General features: G+C 34.7%; 1 protein-coding gene across 2 annotated transcripts in view; it reads left to right on the forward strand.

Annotated features, from left to right (window-relative positions):
• Positions 1 to 23,236, forward strand: part of SEMA3D (semaphorin 3D) — a 191,827-nt gene that overhangs the window by 104,579 nt on the left and 64,012 nt on the right. For both annotated transcript variants that reach the window (XM_019030326.4, XM_063708657.1), the window contains 4 exons: positions 988 to 1,050; positions 9,570 to 9,689; positions 14,351 to 14,444; positions 17,262 to 17,390. In XM_019030326.4, the coding sequence (XP_018885871.1) occupies positions 988 to 1,050; positions 9,570 to 9,689; positions 14,351 to 14,444; positions 17,262 to 17,390 (406 nt within the window). The remainder of the gene's footprint in view (positions 1 to 987; positions 1,051 to 9,569; positions 9,690 to 14,350; positions 14,445 to 17,261; positions 17,391 to 23,236) is intronic.

Consider the following 23,236-nt stretch of genomic DNA (forward strand, 5'->3'; position numbering starts at 1 on the left):
AATAAAAGTCTATCCAGAACTCCTGGAGCATATATTATAAGTATTTTAGAGCTTGCTTTTCTTGTTCCTTCTTACTTATAGCTTAACAGAGAGCATTTCTTTCTGTAAGCTAATGGAGTTACATAACTGCTTAAACTTTATTTTGCAAAAACTTTCTTACAGAATTCCTACAAAAACTTCCTGACAGAATTTAAAAGAAAGAAAGAAAAAAGCCTTGAACTCAAGATCGTGAAGCATAATTGAAAGCTATCAACCAATGAGTTTGGAGCCCTTGACTTATGTAATCGTTGAGACCCCCCCCCCAGTTCAAGAGTCAGATGGACTTTGAGTCAGACTGTGGCTCTGCCATAAGTTTTGTGGTCCTCAACACGTTATTTAAAGGCTATGTGACTGAGTTTTCTGATCTCAAAATGGGAAGAATAAGTACAGCCATCTCAGAGGGTCATTGTGAAATTTAAATAAGAGAATGCTTATAAAACGTTTAGCTAAGTGGCAGATGCATCTGAGCTCCAAGCATGTTAAATATTGTCAACAAATTCACACTGGTCCTTGGCTTGGAGAAAGAAGTTATGCTCTGACGGAGAGTTGTTTCTAACACTTCATGGCACATGTTTATAATGTACTACTACTCTGAGTAAACACAGAAAAACATGGTACATACAGCCTCTTATTTAGGCAAATGCTCATGTGAAATTCTGTTGACATCATGATAAAGCTTATGGACCTCTGAACATAATGTATCTACTGTTACAGACATTAAAATAGAGACTAGAAGATTCACAAAAATGGATAGTACTAGACACTTTTCTTTTAGAAACTTTCAGGGTGGCTTTGGGAAATATTTAAATCTCAAATTTCCCACATTGACTCTAACAACATGCTTAATACTCATTCTTCAATTTCACACATTCACTCTCTAAGCAGAATTGCAGAGTGTTAGGGTGTTTCAGATATTCAGATTGTAACATACTTTGAAATGTTTTGCAGATTTATTGGCCTGCTGCAAAGGAACGGGTGGAATTATGTAAATTAGCTGGGAAAGATGCCAATGTAAGTATGAAACTTTAACAATTATCTTTGTAAAACTTCTACTGATATGATAGCAAATATTTATATTGGGCTTTATTGAATTAATGGTATTAGTGTATTATTTTTCAGACTAAACTAACATATTGTATGTGAATATTAATGTGGAATAAAATATCTCTATCTTACCAAAAGCCATGATATTATTTATAAAATTTAAGAAATGTAGAAACACTCTACTTTCTAATGTATTAATTCTGAATATTATTTTTGTCACAAAAAAGATTAGAAACACATTAAAATATTCAAAAATAAACCATCCAAAAGATTGTAGCTCTAGGAACATGTATTTTTCATTTATGCACACGTATTTTTGTAAGTGTACACAAAACCTTCAGTTATTTTAGCATCACAAACAGAATTGATACATAACTTCAACTGAGTTGAAATTAAACTTAAAATATCTATAAGAATTCCTTTATGTGGTGACATTATGGAAAGAACAATAAGAATTAGTTAATAATGAATGACAGCATTCTGGTGTAAGAACTTGTAATTACTTCCTCTGAAATTTATGTATTAGTAATAATGATTATATAAAATAACTCATAAAAGACAAATAGAGGGTACTAATGAAACTTTTAGTTTAAGCTGCCTTGAAGAGCAGAGAAAACCCTTAGGTATGACTTTTTGTCTCTGGTATGGTCCTATCTGTCTTGATTTCTGCACTGTCCAAGTTGTCCTGCATGCTCCCTCTAATCGTGTAACCTGATTTATCTCCAGCAATGAGGGCTATGGCTCTGACTGGCTCCTCTCCTCATCCGAGTGCTCTGATTCAGGCCAGATATTCTGTCTTCTGTCCTGACTTCTTGCATTATGGTAATGGGGAGAATTGCTCCTTTTTTTTGGCAAAATAAATCACATTCAAATTGTAACCCAAGATGAAAACAGGTCGTAACCTGGGGCAGAAACATAGACATCTTGAGGCTTCTTTTGCACCATCCTTTAATCGTACCTCTAACCACAATAATGTGGGGGTATTAAGCTCAGTTATGCCATCATATTTAATAATAACAAATAGTCTTTGTTATATGAAAGGATGAATAGATTAAAGAATCCTCTATCAATGTGATAGAAATAAAATATGACACATAATGACTAAGGATGTGAGGGGACGCTCAGAAGGCTAATAATCTCAGACAACAGGTTAGTTCACTCATTTGTTATTCATTTATTCAAAAAATATTTTTAAAGATCCTAAATATGTATATGAAACTCATCATATCTGTCCTTATGGAGCTTTCAATCTAATGGGGGATACAGATACTGCTCAAATGATGACTTCTACATAGTAAATACAAAGCAAAATAGTTGAAATTAAACAAAACAAACTTGTGGTGACCCCTGATTTTATATTCAGTTATTAACATAATTAAATGTCATCCTTTCAGGCATATTTATATTAGCAGAAATACATCAGGGAGTGTTAACATAAAATGCAATGGGAAACAGTTTTTACATTTCGGTCACTAGAAATGAAAGGAATTAAACTATTCTGTAATGTATTCTTCTCCTCCCACGGCTTTGGTATCTTCATCCAGTTCAATAGTCCAACACCAAACAGGTACCCAGGTCTGCAAAAGCACCAATACTTTACTGAACACTCATAGAGAATGAAATGCTTTGGTTATGAGAGTTTTTCAAATTATGTCATTTAATGGACAGTATAAGCATGGCATAACCAGCATGAACATTTTTGTATTTGTGTTTCACCAGTATTGAGTGTACAATAAGGAGGCAAGAAGGAAAAGGATGTTTTCAATTTACTCCAGTAAAATGGTTTTCCCATGGAGCAGATCAGGGATAAACAGTCAAGGTCAAACAATCAGTGAAGGTTTAAATTCTGACAGTGCTCTCACTTGGGTATGTTCACTAATTCCAGTTACATAGTAACTTAATTGCCCCTCTTATTAAGTTAAAGCAAATGGTGATAAACTTTTCTGGAGGTGAGATCCTTGACCATGTAGGATTCTGTATATAGAACATATTATTCCAATTCAGTCATAATTGTGAGCTAGTAACCACCTCTAACCTTTAAACACATTTGCTGCTAACCCAGGATTAAATATATGAGGAGCTTTTTGCTTTTTGCTGAAGTCTGTAGTTTGATGTTGAATCATGTAGTGATAATTTTTAATTTTTGCCTCATTTTAACTTGTTCCTTTAAAATAATGTTTCATTTTAGAGCTTCTAATAATAGCTAACATTTTTGTAGCAGTTACCATGTTCAAGGAACTGTTTTCAATGATTTACATTTATAACCTCATTTAATCCTTATGACAACACTATATGCTAGATTTTATTATTATTTTCTATTTTCTGGATGAGAAAACTAAAGCAAAAAATCTTAAATGGCTTGCCCAATATCATGCATCTGGTAAATAGTAAAGCCAGGGATTGAATCCAAAAAGCTTGCTCCAAGGTCTGTGCTCTTACATAACATTATAAAATATCCATATAAGATCCAAAAACTATATCCTTCAAGTTATTTCTTTCTGTAATATCACCAGAACATAGATCCTCATTTTTAACAGCATTACATAGATTTTGGCTGACAGAAAACTGAGACAGCTCTGTGGTTTTATTGACATCTTTTATTACGTTTGGCATTACCCTTTCTCCTTCTTCCTCTCTAGTAATTTTTACCTACTTCCCAAGAGTGTGTTTAGGATTAACAAGTGTTTGGAAAGACTGTCCCTTTACACAAAGGTACTATGTAACTGCAAAACAGTGAATTATTTACCCTAATGAAAGTTAGCTAATTGGGGTGGGGATAGTAGAAGATGAGGAAACAAAAGGGAACTATTCCACTTTGTTGAACATAATCCCCAGTTTAATCCAAAGAAGGGTAGAGATGACAGAAAGATATTTGGTAGTATTTTGCTTCTATTTAGAGGAAAGTTATTCAAAAGAAAGTAACTAAAGAAATGTCTTTAGTTCTGACTATATAATTGTGGGTTAAACAGCTTACTCCAAGCAAAAGAAACCACAGGGTGAGGGTAGCCTGGGCTCTGTTTGTCAGCTCAACCACAGAGGGGCACGGCCTGTCCACACAGACATTACACAAAGTTAAAGCGTCTTCCGGAACTTCAGTTTTTTGATTATATCCTTCCTTCCTTCCCTCCCTTCCCTTCCTTCTTTCCTTCCTTCCCTCCTTCCTTCTTTCCTTCCTTCCTCTCACTTTCTTTTTTTCTTCCTTTCTTTCTCTCAAGAAAGTCTAAAACTAAAATAGAATGTTCATTGTAGAAAGTTTGCAAATTATATACAAGTAAAAAAAGAAAAACGAGTCATTTATAAATACCTCTCCCCCATGAACACTAACCAGAGATAACTGGTGACATTTTGATGTTTATTTTTCTATCTTATCTATTTACTAATTTTCAGTATGAAATCATTGTATACATAGTCACTTAAAACACTTATTTTTTTTACTTCACAGACTGCCATGAGCATTTTCCCATGTCATTAAATTCTTTTTTATAACACTACTTTTAATAGTTACACTGCATTTCTTTATGTATTATTTCATCAATCCCCTATTGTTAGAAGTTTGGTACATATCCAGTTTTACTATTGAAAATGACACTGTACATGAAAAAATTTTATGTAAATATTGTGAATATCTTTGATTATTGAGTAGACTTTTACTAGTTAAGGACATAAAAATTTTTATAAACATGTTGCCAAATTGCCCTCCAGAAAGTTTATGCCTCATATGCTCTTACCAGCAGTATGTGATCAAGGGAGGGTGTATTTACCTATTATACCATTGTTAATATTGAATACAACACACATTTAATGCTTAATACAAATGCATATGAATGAATAAAATATGTATATTTATTCTTTGCCAATAAAAAGAAAATTATTTTTGCTGTTTTAGCTTGAAATTTTTTCATTACTCTAAACACTAAACATCTTATATGATTGCAAAATAAAATTTTTAAATAGCATATCCCTGAGGCCCATATTTTTTTAATTTTCCTGTTTGCCTTTTTCGTGCTGATTATTTACAGACTTATAAAACATATATATATATATACATATACACACACACACGTATAGGTAGACATATTTGTATAACATAAATATGTATAGAGTATACATACAGTATAATACCTTGTGTTCCACTCGTGAAAAACATATTCTTTATCACTTTATCAGTTACCTTATTTGATGTATACACTTTATTTAAATAGTCATTTCTATCTTTTTCTTTAAAATGTTTTCTTTTGCACTTTTACCATAACTGATTATTGCTCTGTAGAAATCTTCACTGTTAGATCTCTCATTTTTAAGATATAAATGTGATATATGAGTTTTTCTATTTTTATTCTGAAGTATTAACAATCTATTAAAATATTTTAAAGTTTTTTTTTTTTTTTTAGACGGAGTCTCACTCTGTTGCCCAGGCTGGAGTGCAGTGGCGCAATCTCGGCTCACTGCAACCTCTGTTGCCTGGGTTCAAGCGATTCTCCTGCCTCAGCCTCCTAAGTAGCTGGGATTACAGGCAACTGCCACAGCGCCAGGCTATTTCTTTTTCTTTGTATTTTTGTATTTTTAGTAGAGAAAATTCACTATCTTGGCCAGGTTGGTCTTGAACTCCTCACCTCATGATCCACCCACCTCGGCCTCCCAAAGTGTTGGGATTACAGGCGTGAGCCACCGCACACAGCCAGCCCTATTTTAAAGATTTTAAGACCTAAACTGATCTCTGCATCCTGGATCCTGTCTGAGAACTTCTAGACAAGCCTAACATGTAGCTCAGAGACAGAGATAGGTGAAAAGTCAAAAAATGTTTGATGATCGCAATATTCTGCAACACACATTAAAAATAAAACCAGTTAAGATTCCAAAATCATTAGTATCTTCTAATATTTAACATAAATAAATTAAAATTAGCTATTGTAAGTCAGTTATCAGAATAGATATAAAGCTGTTTTGGATTTTATTGGACCCTACATATGTCTTGAGAATTACAAGTACTTCTATTTTGCTATTATCTTTCCAGGTATCTGGGGAGAAACTAAAATTCTAAGTGTTAATGCATAGACTAATATATTTTTGCTTGTTTTCTCTCCAAGTATGAGTTCAGTTTTATACTTGTCTATTTAGTTATTTATATATGTATGAATATATATGAGAGATGAAATATTGAAACATCTAATATTACTTAAGATAATTCAAAAGTTGATATTTGCTTTGGTTCTTTCTCTCTTCTCCTCCCCCTCTTCCCTTTTTCTTTCTCTTCCAGTGGGGGGTAGGGTAGGGCCTATGGAAAGCCATGTAGGTAGAAGGAATAAAGGAAGGAAGGAGAAATTCAATACTTGTCCTAAGTTGAATACATTACTCCCTGGATTGTTTGGTCACGTGCAGTGATCGACATTGTGGGCAATAGCTGACAAATTAGCTTTCAGGGAAAGTTACAAAGGCTGCTTCTCAAAGTTATCTTTCTTCATGCCTCACAGAATTACACTACCACTGATAGCCTTGCAGGTCACTAAGTGAATTAAATCAAGTTAATTATTGATCATGCTATTTAAACAAATCTTTGAAGCTTTGTGTGTAAGAATAAAACAACACAGGATTTCTGAGACTTAAAAAATGAAGTTATGAATTGAAAGGGAAGTCATTGTAAAGTTTTTTTGCAACGAGGATTGTTTGGCTTAAATGTCAACCTCAGGTAAAATTTAAAGTGGGAGACCTTATCTTTTACGATCTCTGTTCACAGATTTCTTTTGCCCAGGCAGCCAAGGCCTTTCTATTGCCTCTAGGCTGCTTAGAGAACTATCCTCTCTCAACTTCCCTATAGAAAAATTTGACTGAGCACAACTGACATTTTTGTAAACTGTGTCAGATAATTCAAGATTCACACATACTTTTTTTTTTTATTCCATGTCAGCCCAATCAGACAGAAGGGAGGAATTTCATAAATTAATCTGAGGTATGCCTTGTCAAGTCAGGAAATTGGCATATTAGGCTACTTTCTAGGACTAGCACCATTTTAATAAAATACTCCTAGAAAAGTGAAAGGAAATAAAATAGGTGTGATTCAGAGGTTTTTTTTTTTTAATAATCACCAAAATTATATCCCCATTGTGTATAAAATGTTGCCCTGGACCATATTTGTCTTTATAAACAGTGCTGCATCACTGGTAGCTTCTAATCTGTTTGACTCCATAATTTAAAATCTGGAAAGGGAGTTATATTTCTTTATCCAAATATTTATTTCAGAATCTTGCAAAATTACTTTCTAAATTCAAACTGAGCTTTTGAAAAAATGATGAACTAATTGGTGGTGAGTCAGTCCTCCCTCACTCCAGCCATACGATTTTACTCTTCCCTACCCTGCATACTCTCCCCTATGTACTAATGTCTTTGTGCAGGAAAAACCAAGGAATAAAAATCTTTTCAAAAAGTGAGCATGAGTGAGCAAAGGCTGGATTATAAAACCTCCTACTCTAGCCATGAGGTCATCAATAAAATTTACCTGGTGATCATGTACATTTTCATACTTTTATCTTATCTTTTCTCATATTACTTTGTCTTAATTGTTTGTTTGAAACTATTAGTATCGGCCTGCCATGGTGGCTCATGCCTGTAATCCTAGCACTTTGGAAGGCCAAGGAGAGAGGATTGCTTGAGGCCAGGAGTTCAAGACCAGACTAGGTAACAAAGCGAGACCCTGTCTCTACAAAAAAAACACAAAAATTATCCGGGAGTTGATGACTTGCACCTGTAGTTCCAGCTACTCAAGAGGCTGAGGCTGAAGAATTGCTTGGGCCTGGGAAGCGGAGGCTGCAGTGAGCCAAGATCGTGCCACTACTCCAGCAGCCTGTCCCAAAAAAAAAAAAATTTAAAAAAAAAAAAATATATATATATATATATGCCGGTTGAAACATTGTACCTCAGATCTTCAGATCTGTAGACATAGCTATTCACTTTAAAATCAAAGCAACCACTAGGATATTAGTATTATGTATAGCTCAAAATCAGGGTAAGGAATAAACAAATATTAAATTTATATTATTTCACTTAATCTACATAACAGCCATAACAATCCTATCATTAAGTCATTGTCTGCCTTTTTAAAAAATTTTATTTCATTCTAAGAACCACCCTACCAGTTAGGTTATTGTCTATTGTTGGGTTTTTTATTTATTTGTTTGTTTTTTAATATATTCCTCCTAGGAACCCCAACAGCAACAGTGGACCATTAGGTCCATGCTTGACTGGTGAGTAACCTATGGCCACTTGGGCAGAAAGAAACTAGACTTTTTCTATGCAATCCAGTGGTTTCTCAGGTTACCAACTTCCTTAATAACCCAACACTTGCCTGTCTCCTGGGTAAAGCCAACCTAGAATAAAAGTCTGCTCCAGCCCAGTGTTTACTTAGGTGTCGTTGAATCCAAGAATCATGAAGCCACGGTTAAGAAATTGCATGTAACAATTATGTAAAGATAGAGTATCACTTGCAGGAGATAGGTTGAAAATAATATATAATAACAAGAATAAATACTCTAGAAAGAGAGAGAGCCACTATTTACTGCTATCTGAAGCATATGAAATAATTAAGTTCTAAAGATAATGATGATATAAAGGAATATTTTTAGGCATAAGCATATGCAGAACAGAAAGAAACAAAAATTTCTTCAAAAATTTGACTTGGTGTAAAAAAAGTCCATGAGAAAAAACAGAGATTATGGAAATTATCAAGAAATAATCTGATTCTTAAAGGCTCTGGAAAATAAATGGAAAATTTATTTTCCATTTATTCCATTTATTTATTCCATTTCCACCGGAAAATAAATGGCAATAAGTGGTAGGGCATCTGGTCAATAAGAATTGAATACATAGGTAGAGATGCACATTTGTGTTCAGTGTTTTGTTCAGTGTAGCTGAGACGGATGACATTACAAACAGTAGTAACTATATGGTATAAATTATGTGGTAACAACAGATCATGATAAATTTTGTGTTCTATGTATTTCTTGTAGAAAGTAAGGATACCAGGTGTGTGTGGTGGTGGGTGCTTGTAGTCCTAGCTACTCAGGAGGCTGAGTAAGGAGGATCTCTTGAGCCCAGGAGTTTGAGGCCAGTCTGGACATCATAGAAAGGTCTCATCTCTAAAAAAAAAAAAAAAGAGAAAATTTTAAATATGGACGTCTAATTCATATTCTGTTTATATCCATTCTCTAGGGCTCACTGAGTACCACTATAGACTTGCATTCTAATTAACCTAATTCTGATTAGTTCAATGGTTTTATAACTTCAAAAATCTAAAAAGCTACTCCTTTATACCATGGTTTCTATATTTGTCTTGCCTCGTTTGCTACAACAGATGTCTAGAATTTCTCATAAATCTTTTTTCATTTGTGCTCTTATTTTTGAAGATTGATCTACTTGGAAAACAGGTGGCATAAATGATAATATTTCAAAAACCTGAATTGTGTGTTAATGCTTTTAATTTTTGTGCCCAACAGACAGAATGTGCAAATTTCATCAGAGTACTTCAGCCCTATAACAAAACTCACATATATGTGTGTGGAACTGGAGCATTTCATCCAATATGTGGGTATATTGATCTTGGAGTCTACAAGGAGGTAATATAATGAAAAAGCATGAAAAGCGTAATTTATTGTAATACATTGCTACTTAATTACTATGACATAAAACATGCAGATTTGAATATAAAGACTGAAACGTATATGGCCAGGCATGGAGGTGCATGCCTGTAATGCCAATACTCAGGAGGATGAAGTCAGAGGGTCCCTTGAGCCAAGGAATTCAAATCCATCCTAAGCAGCATAGTAAGATCCTGTTTTAAAACAAAACAAAACAAAAAATGAATAGTTTATAAACGATATAGTAACACATGTTCCTAGCCATTCTATGGACTATCATTTTCACCATATACTTGATCTACCTAATAAAAATGTTTTTTCTATTAAAAGTTGTTTTTAGCAGGATGATCAAAATTAATAGTGTAAAATGTTAAAATTGTTTGTTTTCTATGGGCTCCATGTATGTCTTTATTTTCTCTTGACTTTCCTTTTTAACTAGATATACATAGTATGTTGCTATTGGTAAAAATTCATTTTCCATAAGATCTTGCAGTGGAATTGCATTATATAAATAATTTCATTTTCCTATCTAATAAAGTTGACCTGTTATGTATAATAGTGGACACTAAGTAAAGAATATTTTAATAATTTTCTTAAAAGTGTATAGTCATTGGCACAATGAATTTATTGTTTCAGCTGGACCAAATTGGCATAATGGAAATAAAGGATGTATTAATTAGGAGTCATGTATTCCAGATCTCAATGAGTGCTTTAATAAGTGAAAAACATGCATATTTTTGCAATTAAATTATTTACCAATACTTTAGTTTACTGTCCTTGTGTTATGGACTTCATGCCATCCACTTCACATGGATTATTGCTTTGGAATTTCACAACACTCTTAATAAAGCCAGTGTCATTATAATTACCAATTTACAGGTTAGTAAAAATTAAGTCTCAATGGAATAAATTACATGCTAAATCACCCAACTAATAAATGGTCTTGCAACAAATTGAATCAAGGCAGTCTATCTCTAGAGCAAGCATGAGCAACTGAGCTTTAGGATAAGTGCCCCCAGTTGTTTCTTGGTGATGTGCAATGTCATCCTCATGTTTATGTAAGTACAGTCATGTGCATCATAACAACGTTTCCATCAACAATAGGCTGCATACAATATGGTAGCCCCATGAGATTACATTACCCTATTTCTACTGTATCTTTTCTATGTTTGCATATATTTAGATACACAAATGCTGACCATTGTCTTATAGTTGCCTGTAGTATTCAACGGTAACAAGCTGTACATGTTTGTAATCTAGGAGCCATAGGCTATGCCATATACCCTAGGTGTGCAGTAGGTTATACCATCTAGGTTTGTGTAAGTGCACTCTGTGATGTTCACACAATGATGACATTGCATAACGATGTACTTCTCAGAACATACCCTGTCTTTAAGTGATGCATGACTGTACTTTTTGTGAGTAACCACACATATTTGCAGGATAATTCGCTGTGTTTTTGAAAGTAAAGTCTGGGCTTATGGAAAAGGTTTCTTTACATTGACTTAGCTGATTCACACAGAGATCAAACCCACAACTATGGATGGATGGATTTTCCTTTCTAACCAACTTGTCTAACCAGCCCAGACTCAACTGTTTGAAAATAAAGCAACCCTGACAGTTAAATTTCTGAGCCACTAGGAGACTTGGTAACTTGAATCCATTCTTTGTTGGTGGGGTAATGTTCTCTTGTGTAACTCTGATGAAGGGTAATATATAACATTAGCTCATAGCATAGGGTGTAATTATGTGATATAGCCCCACAGTTTGAGTGTGTTTTGAGGCCTAAGGATAAAGGCCAAACTCGCAACCTGCTGAGGGGGGCAAATAGTGTTTTATAGCTCCTTAAAAGTCACAAGTGCTGGCCGGACGCCATGGCTCACACTTTGGGAGGCCGAGGTGGGCAGATCACCAGAGCTCAGCAGTTCAAAACCAGCCTTGCCAACATGGTGAAACCCCGTCTCTTCTAATAATACAAATGTAGCCGAGCATGGTGGCATGCGCCTGTAATCCCAGCTACTCTGAAGGCTGAGGCAAGAAAATTGTTTGAACTCGGGAGGCGGAGGTTGCAGTGAGCCAAGCTTGTGCCACTGCACTCCAGCCTGGGCGACAGAGCAAGACTCTGTCTCCAAACAAAAAAAAAGTCACAAGTGCTGAAAGGGAATTTAGATTTAGATGGAGCTAATTAGTAGCTTGGGACTGTCAAGAAGCCCTGTGGCAGTCAAATTTACAAGTTCCATGAATAAGAGAATTATGGGTAAACAGGGGCATTGAACCTTGAGTTTTCAGCTGGTCTGGCATACAGGTAATTGTATGGCAGCCCTGCTTAAAAATTGTTAACTTTTTTAATGAATCATTAGTCCCAAGAAATCATCGTACTTCTAGAGGGAGTTTAGAAGGACCTTCCATTTTCAAATAAATAAGGCTCCTCCTAAGGTGGCTGGGAAGAGGGAACAGCAATACACAAAAGGAGCGGAAAAAGTTATACTTCAGGGACTGCTATGCAGTGTGGCTGGGGCAATGGGAAGAAACAGGGAAAGCTAATATGAATCCCAGATTCCTGACTTTGCCAGTGAGTTGAAGAGTGGTGTTATTTATTGAGGTGAGAGTAGTGGCAAGTTTGAGGGAAATATGGTGAGTTAGTTTTGCACATTCTGCATTTGTGGCATGTTCAGTAGGTCATGCCACGTGGGCAACTGGAGCTGGAATTTAGGAAGGAAGTCAGTGCTGGTGTCAACAACTTCTAATAGTAAGTTGAGGACAGATGGCCAGAGTTTGAAATATGGTTCCAGTCATTTACTAACTCCATGGCTGTATGCATACTCTATAAACTTTCTATGCTTCTGCTTATTCAGTAAAATAATGATAATAGTAACTATTTCACAGAGTTATTTTGAGAATAAAATGAGAAAATGATTTTATACTATTTGGCATAGCACTTGCTTCATTCTAGTCACTTAACATTCATCCATTTCTAGATAACAGAAACACAGAAAGGTAAAGAGGCATGGATGTACACAATATGTATATTTTACATATTTCTATAAAATAATATTTGTATCCCACAGTGCTGGGAAAACTTGAAAGCTGTTTAATGCTTGGCTTGGTATCATTTCCTCTGGGACCTCCCCTGTGCTGCTGCAGATCTTATCTTTAAATAGGCATGATATTGACAATAATGTTGCTTAGTTGTGATAAATAAATGTTTTCTTACTAGCATTCCTACCTACTTGTATCATCTTTACTTCTCTGCCCATATTTCCATCTGTGTAGCTCAGACAGGTGCTTTTTGCATAATTAATCAAGAATAAGGAACTTCATAGAAGCAATCTTATAAAGTTGAAGTCTCAAAATATAGAGCACCATTAATTCAGTCAGTTTATTTCAGGAAGCACATGGAATCATCCATTATTTTCTGTATTATTTTCTTGTATGAGTCCTTGACTGGCTCAAGGAAACTTGCTTTCTTGTTATCTCCTATTTCCAGTAGATTATAAAGGTACCATTATTATTTGTATTAAAGTGTGTTTACTTAAAATTATGAACCATAAATTTTTAACCAGGCTATTTAAATTGCTATTAGTGTTTAGTATTTTTTTAAATGAGGCAATAGTTACTATTGGTCTTGTTCAAAAGAAAAACAAAGATCTGAAGTGCAACATAACACATAATTTTCTCTGTCTCTTTTGCTTTATTGCTTGTGTTCTACATAAGTTGCACTGAATGGTCCTTTTTTATTACATGTGTGTTCTGATATAACTTCATAGATACATCACCTAGACAGAATGTCTGAAGTGCAGGATTTCTCTAACTAGTGCATACACAGAGTGAGTCATCATCCTTTCTGCTGGATGGTAGTGTTGTCATTGCTATGAAACACTCAATCTCATGGGGCCATATTCATTATACATTCATATTTTTTCTTGGAAAGTTCAACTTAAGATGTTATTTATTTTCCCAAATACTAAAAGTCTGCCAATGTCATTCTGTCTGTGGCCACTATTATAAAAATAGATGTTTCAGCCAAAATAACTATGTGGTTTAATGTGTACAGTGTTTTCGTAATAGTGAAATACTACAACAGGATTTTTTTGTTACCCAGATGTATCAACAACTTGAAAATGAACTGCCCACCTTAGAACACTTTTATGTTACTATAATTTTAAAAACTATTACAGGGTTTAAGTCATTTGACATATTTGAAGATGCTTAGTTATATAAATTATAATCATTATCCTGAAAGTATGATTATTATAGCAAATCTATTTCTTAAAAGATGAAGTTGGTTTTATTAGGCTCAATAAGTTAGTCGTGAAAGCTCAAGAAATATGTGTTCTTAGTGGTGATTTCGATATTGATAATTGTGGAGACTAAATGTATTGATGAGTACATTACTACTTCCATTTGAAAAATTCACTCAGTATTATATTGCCACTTTGGGCCAAGGGAGACCAAAACATGATTATTAAGTCTTGCCAGATATATTTGCTAAAAAGTTAAGGAGTTCAGCATCATGCACATGCTATATGCTCAATTAGTTTTATCAAATTCATGAGTTGGAATTTAGTTTGTATCTCCCACATTCTTACTGTTTGTAATATTTTTAAAAAGTTCACTGGTGTTAATATTTCTCATGACAGGATATTATATTCAAACTAGACACACATAATTTGGAGTCTGGCAGACTGAAATGTCCTTTCGATCCTCAGCAGCCTTTTGCTTCAGTAATGACAGGTAAGATCAATGACAGGCAGTTCTTATCCTTAAATGGTTTTCTAAGAGTTATTTTTTGACTGAACTGCATTTTCCTATTGAGTTAAAGGTAATTTTTTACTAATCTTCCACAAGCGATTTGTTTCCATTATTTTAGTGCCAAATTTGTCTGTACTGAGCATCCTTCTCACTAAACGAAGGCCACAGCAATCCGTGGTGTCTGCACAGTTACTTTTTAAATTAACTTCTGATTGAATATTTATAATGTCAAAGAACAGATAATTACTTGTTTTATAATTTTATATTTAGATGTCTGGGGATTTTCTTATATTGTAATATCTCCCTATCTGACTTATTATAGAAATTAAATTTGGCAGTTCCATATGTGGGTAAATTAAACCAAATTAATCAAGCTATAGAATACAGATAATAGAATGTTATAACATCTTCCTTTGCAATTTCACTATAACCTGATTATATCAGTGGAAACATGAAATTTATGCTAGCATAGCTAGGCTTCTCTCACTTTGTATACATCTTAAATTCTCTTATGAGACAACTGTCTTGTTCAAAGAAGCAATACTGTGTGGTCTGAAGTCTGTTCCAAGGAATGTCGGCAAGACTTCTGAATTTCAACCATTATAAGGACTCCTTTTGTCTTGGTTTGGTTCATGACTTCAGTCTCTTTCTATTTAACTTGTCTTTCAAATGTTTGAATAGACGATAAGAGTGAAGCACCATGACATTTTAATTTTCACTTAGTGAGAACTAGTGATTTTGCTTTGAAGTGACAGCATGTGTGTATTTGTGTTTTTTGAAAATTATGTGACTAATGGTCAGTCATTATTCTCAGAAAATGAGATAGATGGTTTGTGATTCTGCTCTGTGAAGTGGAGTTGGCATACCCTTAATAAAAAAAAAAAACAAAACAATGGATTGGTGGCAGTTGTTACTCTCCTGATGAATCTCCAAGTAATTTTAGGGACAACGAAGAAGTTTGAAAGCCTGGATATTCAGATCTAATTTTTGTGTTGAAATATATTTTTTCCTAACAAAACATTCAAATACTTGCAATTTTATAGGTTTCAAAGTGACAGTTCACTTCTTTTACCAAACTTTTTAATAATGTCTTTGTTGTTATTATTTTATTCTTTTTTAAAAATATGCCCACAATGAAATATTGCCATTTATCTGATACATTGTAGGGAAATACTGTAAGAGGATGGAAGCAGTACCTTATCTATGTCTACTTTACATAGCTGGAGTTCTCTGTCTCTCTCTCTCTCTCTCTCTCTCTCTCTGTGTGTGTGTGTGTGTGTGTGTGTGTGTGGGTGGGTGCGCGCGAGCACACATTTCCTTTAGAGGTTAGCTATTCTCATTCTTAAGGTTGAATTATCCCTGATCGTTCATTGAAAGCTTATTTAGATGGATATAAACAGGGGCTGCAGAAAGTATCTTAATCCTTTCTTATACAAGGCAGAATTTTAAAGATATGTTTCTGAGCAAAAATAAATTTCAGTGATAAAACAATGTATTTGTTCTCCTATTTAGGCATTTATAAAGTCTAAATGCTCTGTAGGGATTTGCCGTTTTTTACATTGTTTTATTAAATGTAAAGCAAAGTGGTTGACTAAGAAGTTTCTTGAAATAGTAGAGGTTTAGCTCTCAAAGAGACAACATATTCTCCTGCAGGAACAGCCTTCTTCCTGCCCCTCCGCCCCGCCCCTTCCCAACACCCTGACTAACATTAGGGAACATGGATCCCTGCTGCCTTCTTCTCCTTCCCTTACGTTTTTCTCACTCCCCTTCCCAACACCCTGACTAACATTAGGGAACATGGATCCCTGCTGCCTTCTTCTCCTTCCCTTACGTTTTTCTCACTCCCCTTCCCAACACCCTGACTAACATTAGGGAACATGGATCCCTGCTGCCTTCTTCTCCTTCCCTTACGTTTTTCTCACTCCCCTTCCTTCCATCCTCTTCCTCTCTCTAATCTGCCTTTTCTCTTTTCTCTTTGTCCTCTCCTTCTCCTGCCTCCTCTTTTCCCCCTCTTCCTCTTATTTCCCTTCTTCCTCCTTCTCACCATCCCTTCTCTCCTCCTCCTTTTCCTTCTCCTGTCTTCTTCGTTCTTCTCTCCTTTCTCTCTCTTTTTCTCCTTGACATTCCCCTTCTCTCTTTTGGTCCTTTCTGTCTCTGGTGAAACAGAACATGTACTTTACACAAATAACAGAACAACGAAGTTTGGTATGCAGTAATGGCAACATCTTTCCCCTTTCAAGAATTCCTGTTTATCAGAACTATTAGAGACATGATTAGCTACAAGGAATGCAACATGTTATAATTACAAAGAATGACTTCAGTGCTGAAAGCTCCCTTTCACCAGAGGTTAGGCAAAGAAAATTTGTGGTCATTGAGGTTGTGTCAGTTAAGTAAATACTAATCACACAATCCATTCCTCATTATGGCATTTAGCTTTTCATATTTTTTGTGTCTTATTCTAAAGAGGAACTCTTAATTATGACATTTATTTGAATTATTTGTGGGGAGAAGAGAAAGAGGAAACATTTATTCAAAAGGGAAGCTAATGCATGTGCAATTATTAATTCAGAAGAATTTGGCCTGTTTATATTCAAGTATTCAGCATCAGCTTACCAAAGTAAATTGAGTTATCTTTTCTTCAACTGAGATAAATTTTCAAAACCTGTGAAATTTATGAAACAATACATTCTGATATTAAGAAACAAACATCTTTGGTGTCATGCTGTGAAATTTGTACATGTTAAATAGCATCTACTGCTGTACTCTTAAAAGTGCTGTGTACTTTTTTCTCCCTCTCAGATGAGTACCTCTACTCTGGAACAGCTTCTGATTTCCTTGGCAAAGATACTGCATTCACTCGATCCCTTGGGCCTACTCATGACCACCACTACATCAGAACGGACATTTCAGAGCACTACTGGCTCAATGGTTTGTGATTTTTTTTTGTTTACTTTTGATTGTCTTGCTTTGGTTTAAGATAGATAAGAAGTGTATTATTATTCATTCAAATGTGTTTTGGAATAATTAATTTAGCTCAACATTATAAAATACATTTGAAATAATTCCCCACTAAGAAAATCTCCAAAACCTTTTGTTTATATAGTAATACATAATATTTATTGAGTGTCTGCTATTCCTCAACACTCTTCTGTGCTCTAATTAATATTTTAAATATTCACAATGACATCTGGGATATATCATTATTTTATTCTTTAATACGCATAAACTATTATGCTATAAAAATACTGAAGTACAGAGAAGTAATTTGGTCAAGGTCTTATAACTTGTCAGATGCAGAGTGAGAATTCAAGCAGGCAATCTTACTCTTGCAGTCTGTGTAAAGACCAAGGCATGTACTGTCTGTTAGCCCAATGAACTCAGGTTAGATTGTAATGGTAACTTCTGTTGCTTAAAAATAATATACACTTGGGTTAAGACATTTCTCTTCAAAATTTTAAGCATATTAATATTGACATAATTTTGTCTGATTACTATTTTAAGAATCATACAATATTTTGAGTTTCAAATTTTTTTAAAAAACATAAGAATATTATAAATGAGTTTATTTAATTAATCCAAGGAACACTACAAGGCACCTAACTCCACCCCACTCCCCACCACCGCCTTACAACAGATCAAATTTTATCATGATTCTCTAACATGTGACTTTATTCCATTGCATGGCAGAATGACATAACACTGTAATTTAAGCAGGCAGGAATTTTTCATTCCCATAATAAATATTGGGCCTTAGTGAAGGAGGCGAGGGTAGAGATTTCCTAGGGGTTATCTCTCTATCTCTCAGTGCCTTTTAAGCAGTGACAACATAAACAAAAGGAAAAACACTTTGAAAACATTTCTTTAGTCAAAAACTCCAGATCTGTTTGTTTATACAACAATGTGATTCTCATCAGCCAAAAAAAGTACCCTTAATAGGTAGTCTTAAAAGGGAAAACAAATGTAGAATATCCATGACTACGTGATTACCCATTAATTTCTTAACACACATGCAAAGCAAAGCTATCTTTTTGTGCATTGTCAGATTTTTGTGGAATTATTTGGTTTGAGAGTAACTTCTTAAATGTCACCTATAGAATAGCTTAGATACCTATTTGAGTAAAAAGATATTTTTATGGCTTAAAATGAAGTATAAGATTGTATCTCTGTCTTGGGATGGCAAATATCATGTTTCTCCTCTTCTAAAAGACAGTAGTATTTTTTCCATTACTGTAACATATTCATTAATAAGTCAGCAGCATTGTCAATACAATAAACGTAGGAAATATGCATTCAATTATTATTTGCCTAGATATGCTACTTTTAGTACTGTATGAAGAAGATTAGAGATTAGGAAGCCTTTGAATTGGTTTAACAATTTCCTTAATAAACAACTTCTGAGACCCTATTGCCTACTGGGTGCTACTCTACCCTTGTGGCCTGCATAGATAGATAGGGGAGGGTCACCGACCTCACGGATGATGAACGCCTTGCTCAGCCTGAAGCATAAAGTGGGAGTGGGAGACAAGGCTACAAAGCTGTAAATATTATCTTGAAACCATGATGGCTTACTTTTTAATCAAGGAGTCAGAATTTTGTTTTTCTAAAGGTAACTTACAAAAACAATAGCATGTTTTTTAATAGCATGAATGGAAGACTAAAGAAGGACGAGGACAGAGAGACAAGAGGCCACTGCATGAAAATAGGGAAATGAGAAAGGGACAGCAACAAAGGTAGTGGAAGTATATGAGAATATACTGCAAAGAATATTTGAGAGAGAATATACTGTTTTGTAAATAGAAGAATCCAAGGACATGAGACAGAGCTCAAGAGATTTGTATGCTGGGAAAACTTTGCAATTAAAGAAGCCAGTAGAATAGAAGAAATTGAAGGTAGGAGAAAAGACAAATGGTAGAGGAAGTCTCAATTGACTGAATTCAAGCAAATAATTATGATGCAGAAAAACTGACTTTTATGGTTCTAGGAGATTCAAGGCAGACTGCTTAGCAGTTAAAAGCCAGGGTGATAATATGACCTACTTTGCCCAGGACATTTTCAGTTTGCTCCTGTTCTTTTACTCTTAAAAGTGTCCCTGTTTAGACTAAAATTGTTTCTGTGGAACTTATTTATTTGTGCTTAATTCCTGAATGGTGACTTTGGTCAAATTTTAATGTCCATTCAAATTCTTTGTCTGTAAATATGGAATCTATTAACAATAGAATCTATTCACAGGGCGTTATAAGGATAAAATTAAATCATATCGGGAAGTCTATTAGAAGACAATTTTAAGAGCTGAATTAGCATCAATATCATCATGATCATTATTAGGTATCATGTGGTACCATGAAGGTAGCAGTGGGAGGTAGAAGTGAGGCTAAAACCCGAATGCTGTGTGTTTCTCTACTATCTCTTTAGCATTTTGTATTATTGACTGCCTTTTCATTCTCTCCCTCTACACTTCATAATTCTGTGAGCTCATCCATCCGAATAGTTTCAACTGTTTCCTGTGTTCCAGTGTTTCCTAAAATTGTATTTCCAACCTTTTCCTGTAACTAAGTGGCCTCAAAAATAATTTATTTGGATGACTTCCATTTTTATTCTAGATTAAAAGAAAAAAGATTATTGTTTTATATAAAAATCAAGATATGTAAGCCTTAGTTTTGATTGTGCTGTTAAATTGCTTTAAGGTTGTTACAAGTGGTTTAATGACCCTTTGTTTTAATTGGATTTAAAGTCTAAAATCTTGTGAATGTTATAGATCTTGTTTCTTCTTTCAAACCTGTCCTTCAATATCCATTTTCTGATTTTTATCTATTTTAACTTTCTTAACTTCATCCACCCAGTTACCTTGGAGTTATCTTTGATTCCTTCCTCTTCTTCCTCTCCTTTATCTAATCTATTTCTAAGAGCTTTTACTTCCGTGAAAATATCTGTTGACCTTGTTCTTTCTATGGTTACCATTTTCCTATAGGTCTTCATTACCTCATCTCTGGTTTATTGCCACCATTTTATTGTTTACTAACTGATCTCCCCATCTCTCATCTCTTCCCATTCAAATTTATTTTATATAATATCCATGCTAGTCCTATCTTTGGCACTTTTAAAGTGCTATTTTATTGACTGTTATAAACCTGAGAGAATTACTATTTACATTTTACATTTGATGATATATTTGATGTCAGATAATAGTTCATAGTTAAACAGCTAGCGGAGGTGAGATTGAAGCTCGAATATGTGTATCTCGCCCCGATAATGTATCATTTCCATTGTATAATACAGTTCATCGGCTCAAAATCTGCTCTTTTGATGGCATATCCCCTGCTCTTTGCAGCCTCACTACAAACTGGGACATATGGACATGCCATGTAGGGCAACAGCAAACCAAGGATGTGGGTCTGGTAGCAGGAAGCAGGGACAGATAGAGAAGATGAAGTTCCGCAAGCAATGAGGGAGACCTAGGCAGTCTGGCTGGAGCCAGGGAAAGCAGGGAAAGTGCAAGCAGCCATTCAGATGTTTGCTGAGGGAAAGGCAGGCCAGAGCTAGAAGAGCACAATGCTTCAGAAGATTCAGTCATTCAGGAGTTCCCCAATCCACAGAAACTAGGGCAGAGTAAGGGGAGAAATTATAGAAATGATGATATTCTTATAATGAAGAGGGATCTGATGGACTAAGACAAAATATTGGCTTGCTCAGAGAACGTTTCTGTCCTTTATGAGAAATAGGCGATTTTCCAGATACAGTCAGCCTATGGTCCAAAGTCAATGGGGTCATCTGTGTGGAGTCAGGAGTGGGAGGGGAGAGAGTACAGATGAACTGCGACAAGTGAGTATTTAACTGTTAAGATGCAGATTCTAAAGAGTCATCATTTTTAATATGATGCTACATGAATCTTTTATAAATCCATTTTTATCACCGAAGCACTTAGGGGGTTTAAAATTCTTGATACAGGTGTGCATGGCATATTATGTTCTGTGCCCCACTTGGCATTAACCAGAGTGAGATCAGCTAACCACTTAACAGTGCAAGGATCTTTCTCAGAATTTTTCTAGGACTGTTTAATCCAGTTTAAAGACTTAAAAAGTAGGAATCCTGATTCCTTCCTTAAGATACTAATCCATCTAGCAAATACCTTACGAGGAGGATACAAAATGGCAAAGATGAAATGTTTTCATCTTTGAGGCAGTTTTCATTTGAAGTTGTAAAAAGTGTTTTTTTTACAGTACTTTTATGGGCATTTCTAAATGAAGTCTTTGATGGTTCCACACTTTGATTTATCAACTTAATCTTAAAACATATAGGAAATAGGAATATAGATGCAAACTAGGGTGCTTACTCAAATGCAGTTGAGCTTTTGTTACAATTTTAGGATAAAACTAAAAGTGTGACCACTTGGAAGATGAAAGCGAACAATAACGCCTCAGATGCATGCAGATGTTTTTGTTTTCTTTCTTGGAATAGATGAGAACTTTTGTTTTAAATTTTCTTTTTTAACATATGGAGACAGTTTTCATTTGAAGTTTCTCTTGGGATGATCTGTTGTCTGTAAACTCTCCTTCCACATGAAAGGAGAACATTAAAAAATGATAATAGGAAAATGAGACTATAAGAAGTAATAAAAGGAAGTTAGGAACTTACTATCTATTAAATAATGCTAGTGTGCTCATCTGGGTGAAAAGAGATTCATAGGGAGAAAGGGAAGTAGTGTGTGCTGCAGGCCACATGAGTTTATGCCATGCTCTTTTGGCAGTGCCTCTTGGTGTCATGCTAGAAGTTCATCTGAAAATGGGTGATTTCAAGCTGCATTCCTACTGGGGCATGTACTCAAATGCTAAATGGAGAAAATGTGCTATAATAAAGCCCAGGTGCCTAATGGTATAATTTTAAGTTGTTTAATTGATCAAGTATGCACTGATTAAATGATACCTATTTTTACCCAAATTTGGCAGCAAATCAGGAAAGAGTTTCTGTCATAAAATACTAACATCAGAGTTCTAAGACCGGACCTCAACAGAATCTGCAAGAAATAAACTCTGTTCTTGCAACTTGTATTTATTTTTAACTCTCAAGTATGCTTACTATTTAAATCACAGAATAAAGCACTACTTGACACTAACTCTTTTTCTCATAATTAAATTTCTTTATACAACAAATATTTAGCTTTAACACCTCCAGTACTCCCTTGCAAAACATTTTTTACAGTACTTGCAAGAGAGCCAATATTTAAGAGAGAGTTCAATAAAATCAATAATGACTGAATAAGCAGAATAAGACTGTCTATGGCATATATCAGTTGAAAGGTAAAATAAATATCACTTGGAAAAATATCCATGCTCTTTCCTCCTCCCACCTCATTGATGTCATGCTGAAATTTCTGAAATGTAGACTAGTATCATAGCCTACCTATTGGCCATTTCAAATAGCCATACCTGTCAACACTTGGATGATGTTTTTCATATCTGAAGTGGGTTTTCCTATGCATTTCTGCAATATGACAACGAATTGCCATATTTATTTATACCCCTTTTACACTTCTTTTATCATTATGTTCTATTTTATTATTCTGCTGTTTTTCCTTTAATTCAACCCTGTAAACAAGTGAACAACAATCAGCTCATGGAACCCCTTCTCCCATTTGAGTGATTGAGGAAAGCTTTATAAGCAACTCTCTCCTTCATATTGGTATTCCTTTTAACTGTTCTGCTTTTCTGTTTCGAATCACTGAGTTCTCATTTTCTCTCTAGAGAGATTCTCTACACTTTGTACCACTATGTTATTTT

The sequence above is a fragment of the Gorilla gorilla genome, chromosome 6 (assembly GCF_029281585.2).
Source record: "Gorilla gorilla gorilla isolate KB3781 chromosome 6, NHGRI_mGorGor1-v2.1_pri, whole genome shotgun sequence".
Taxonomy (NCBI): domain Eukaryota; kingdom Metazoa; phylum Chordata; class Mammalia; order Primates; family Hominidae; genus Gorilla; species Gorilla gorilla.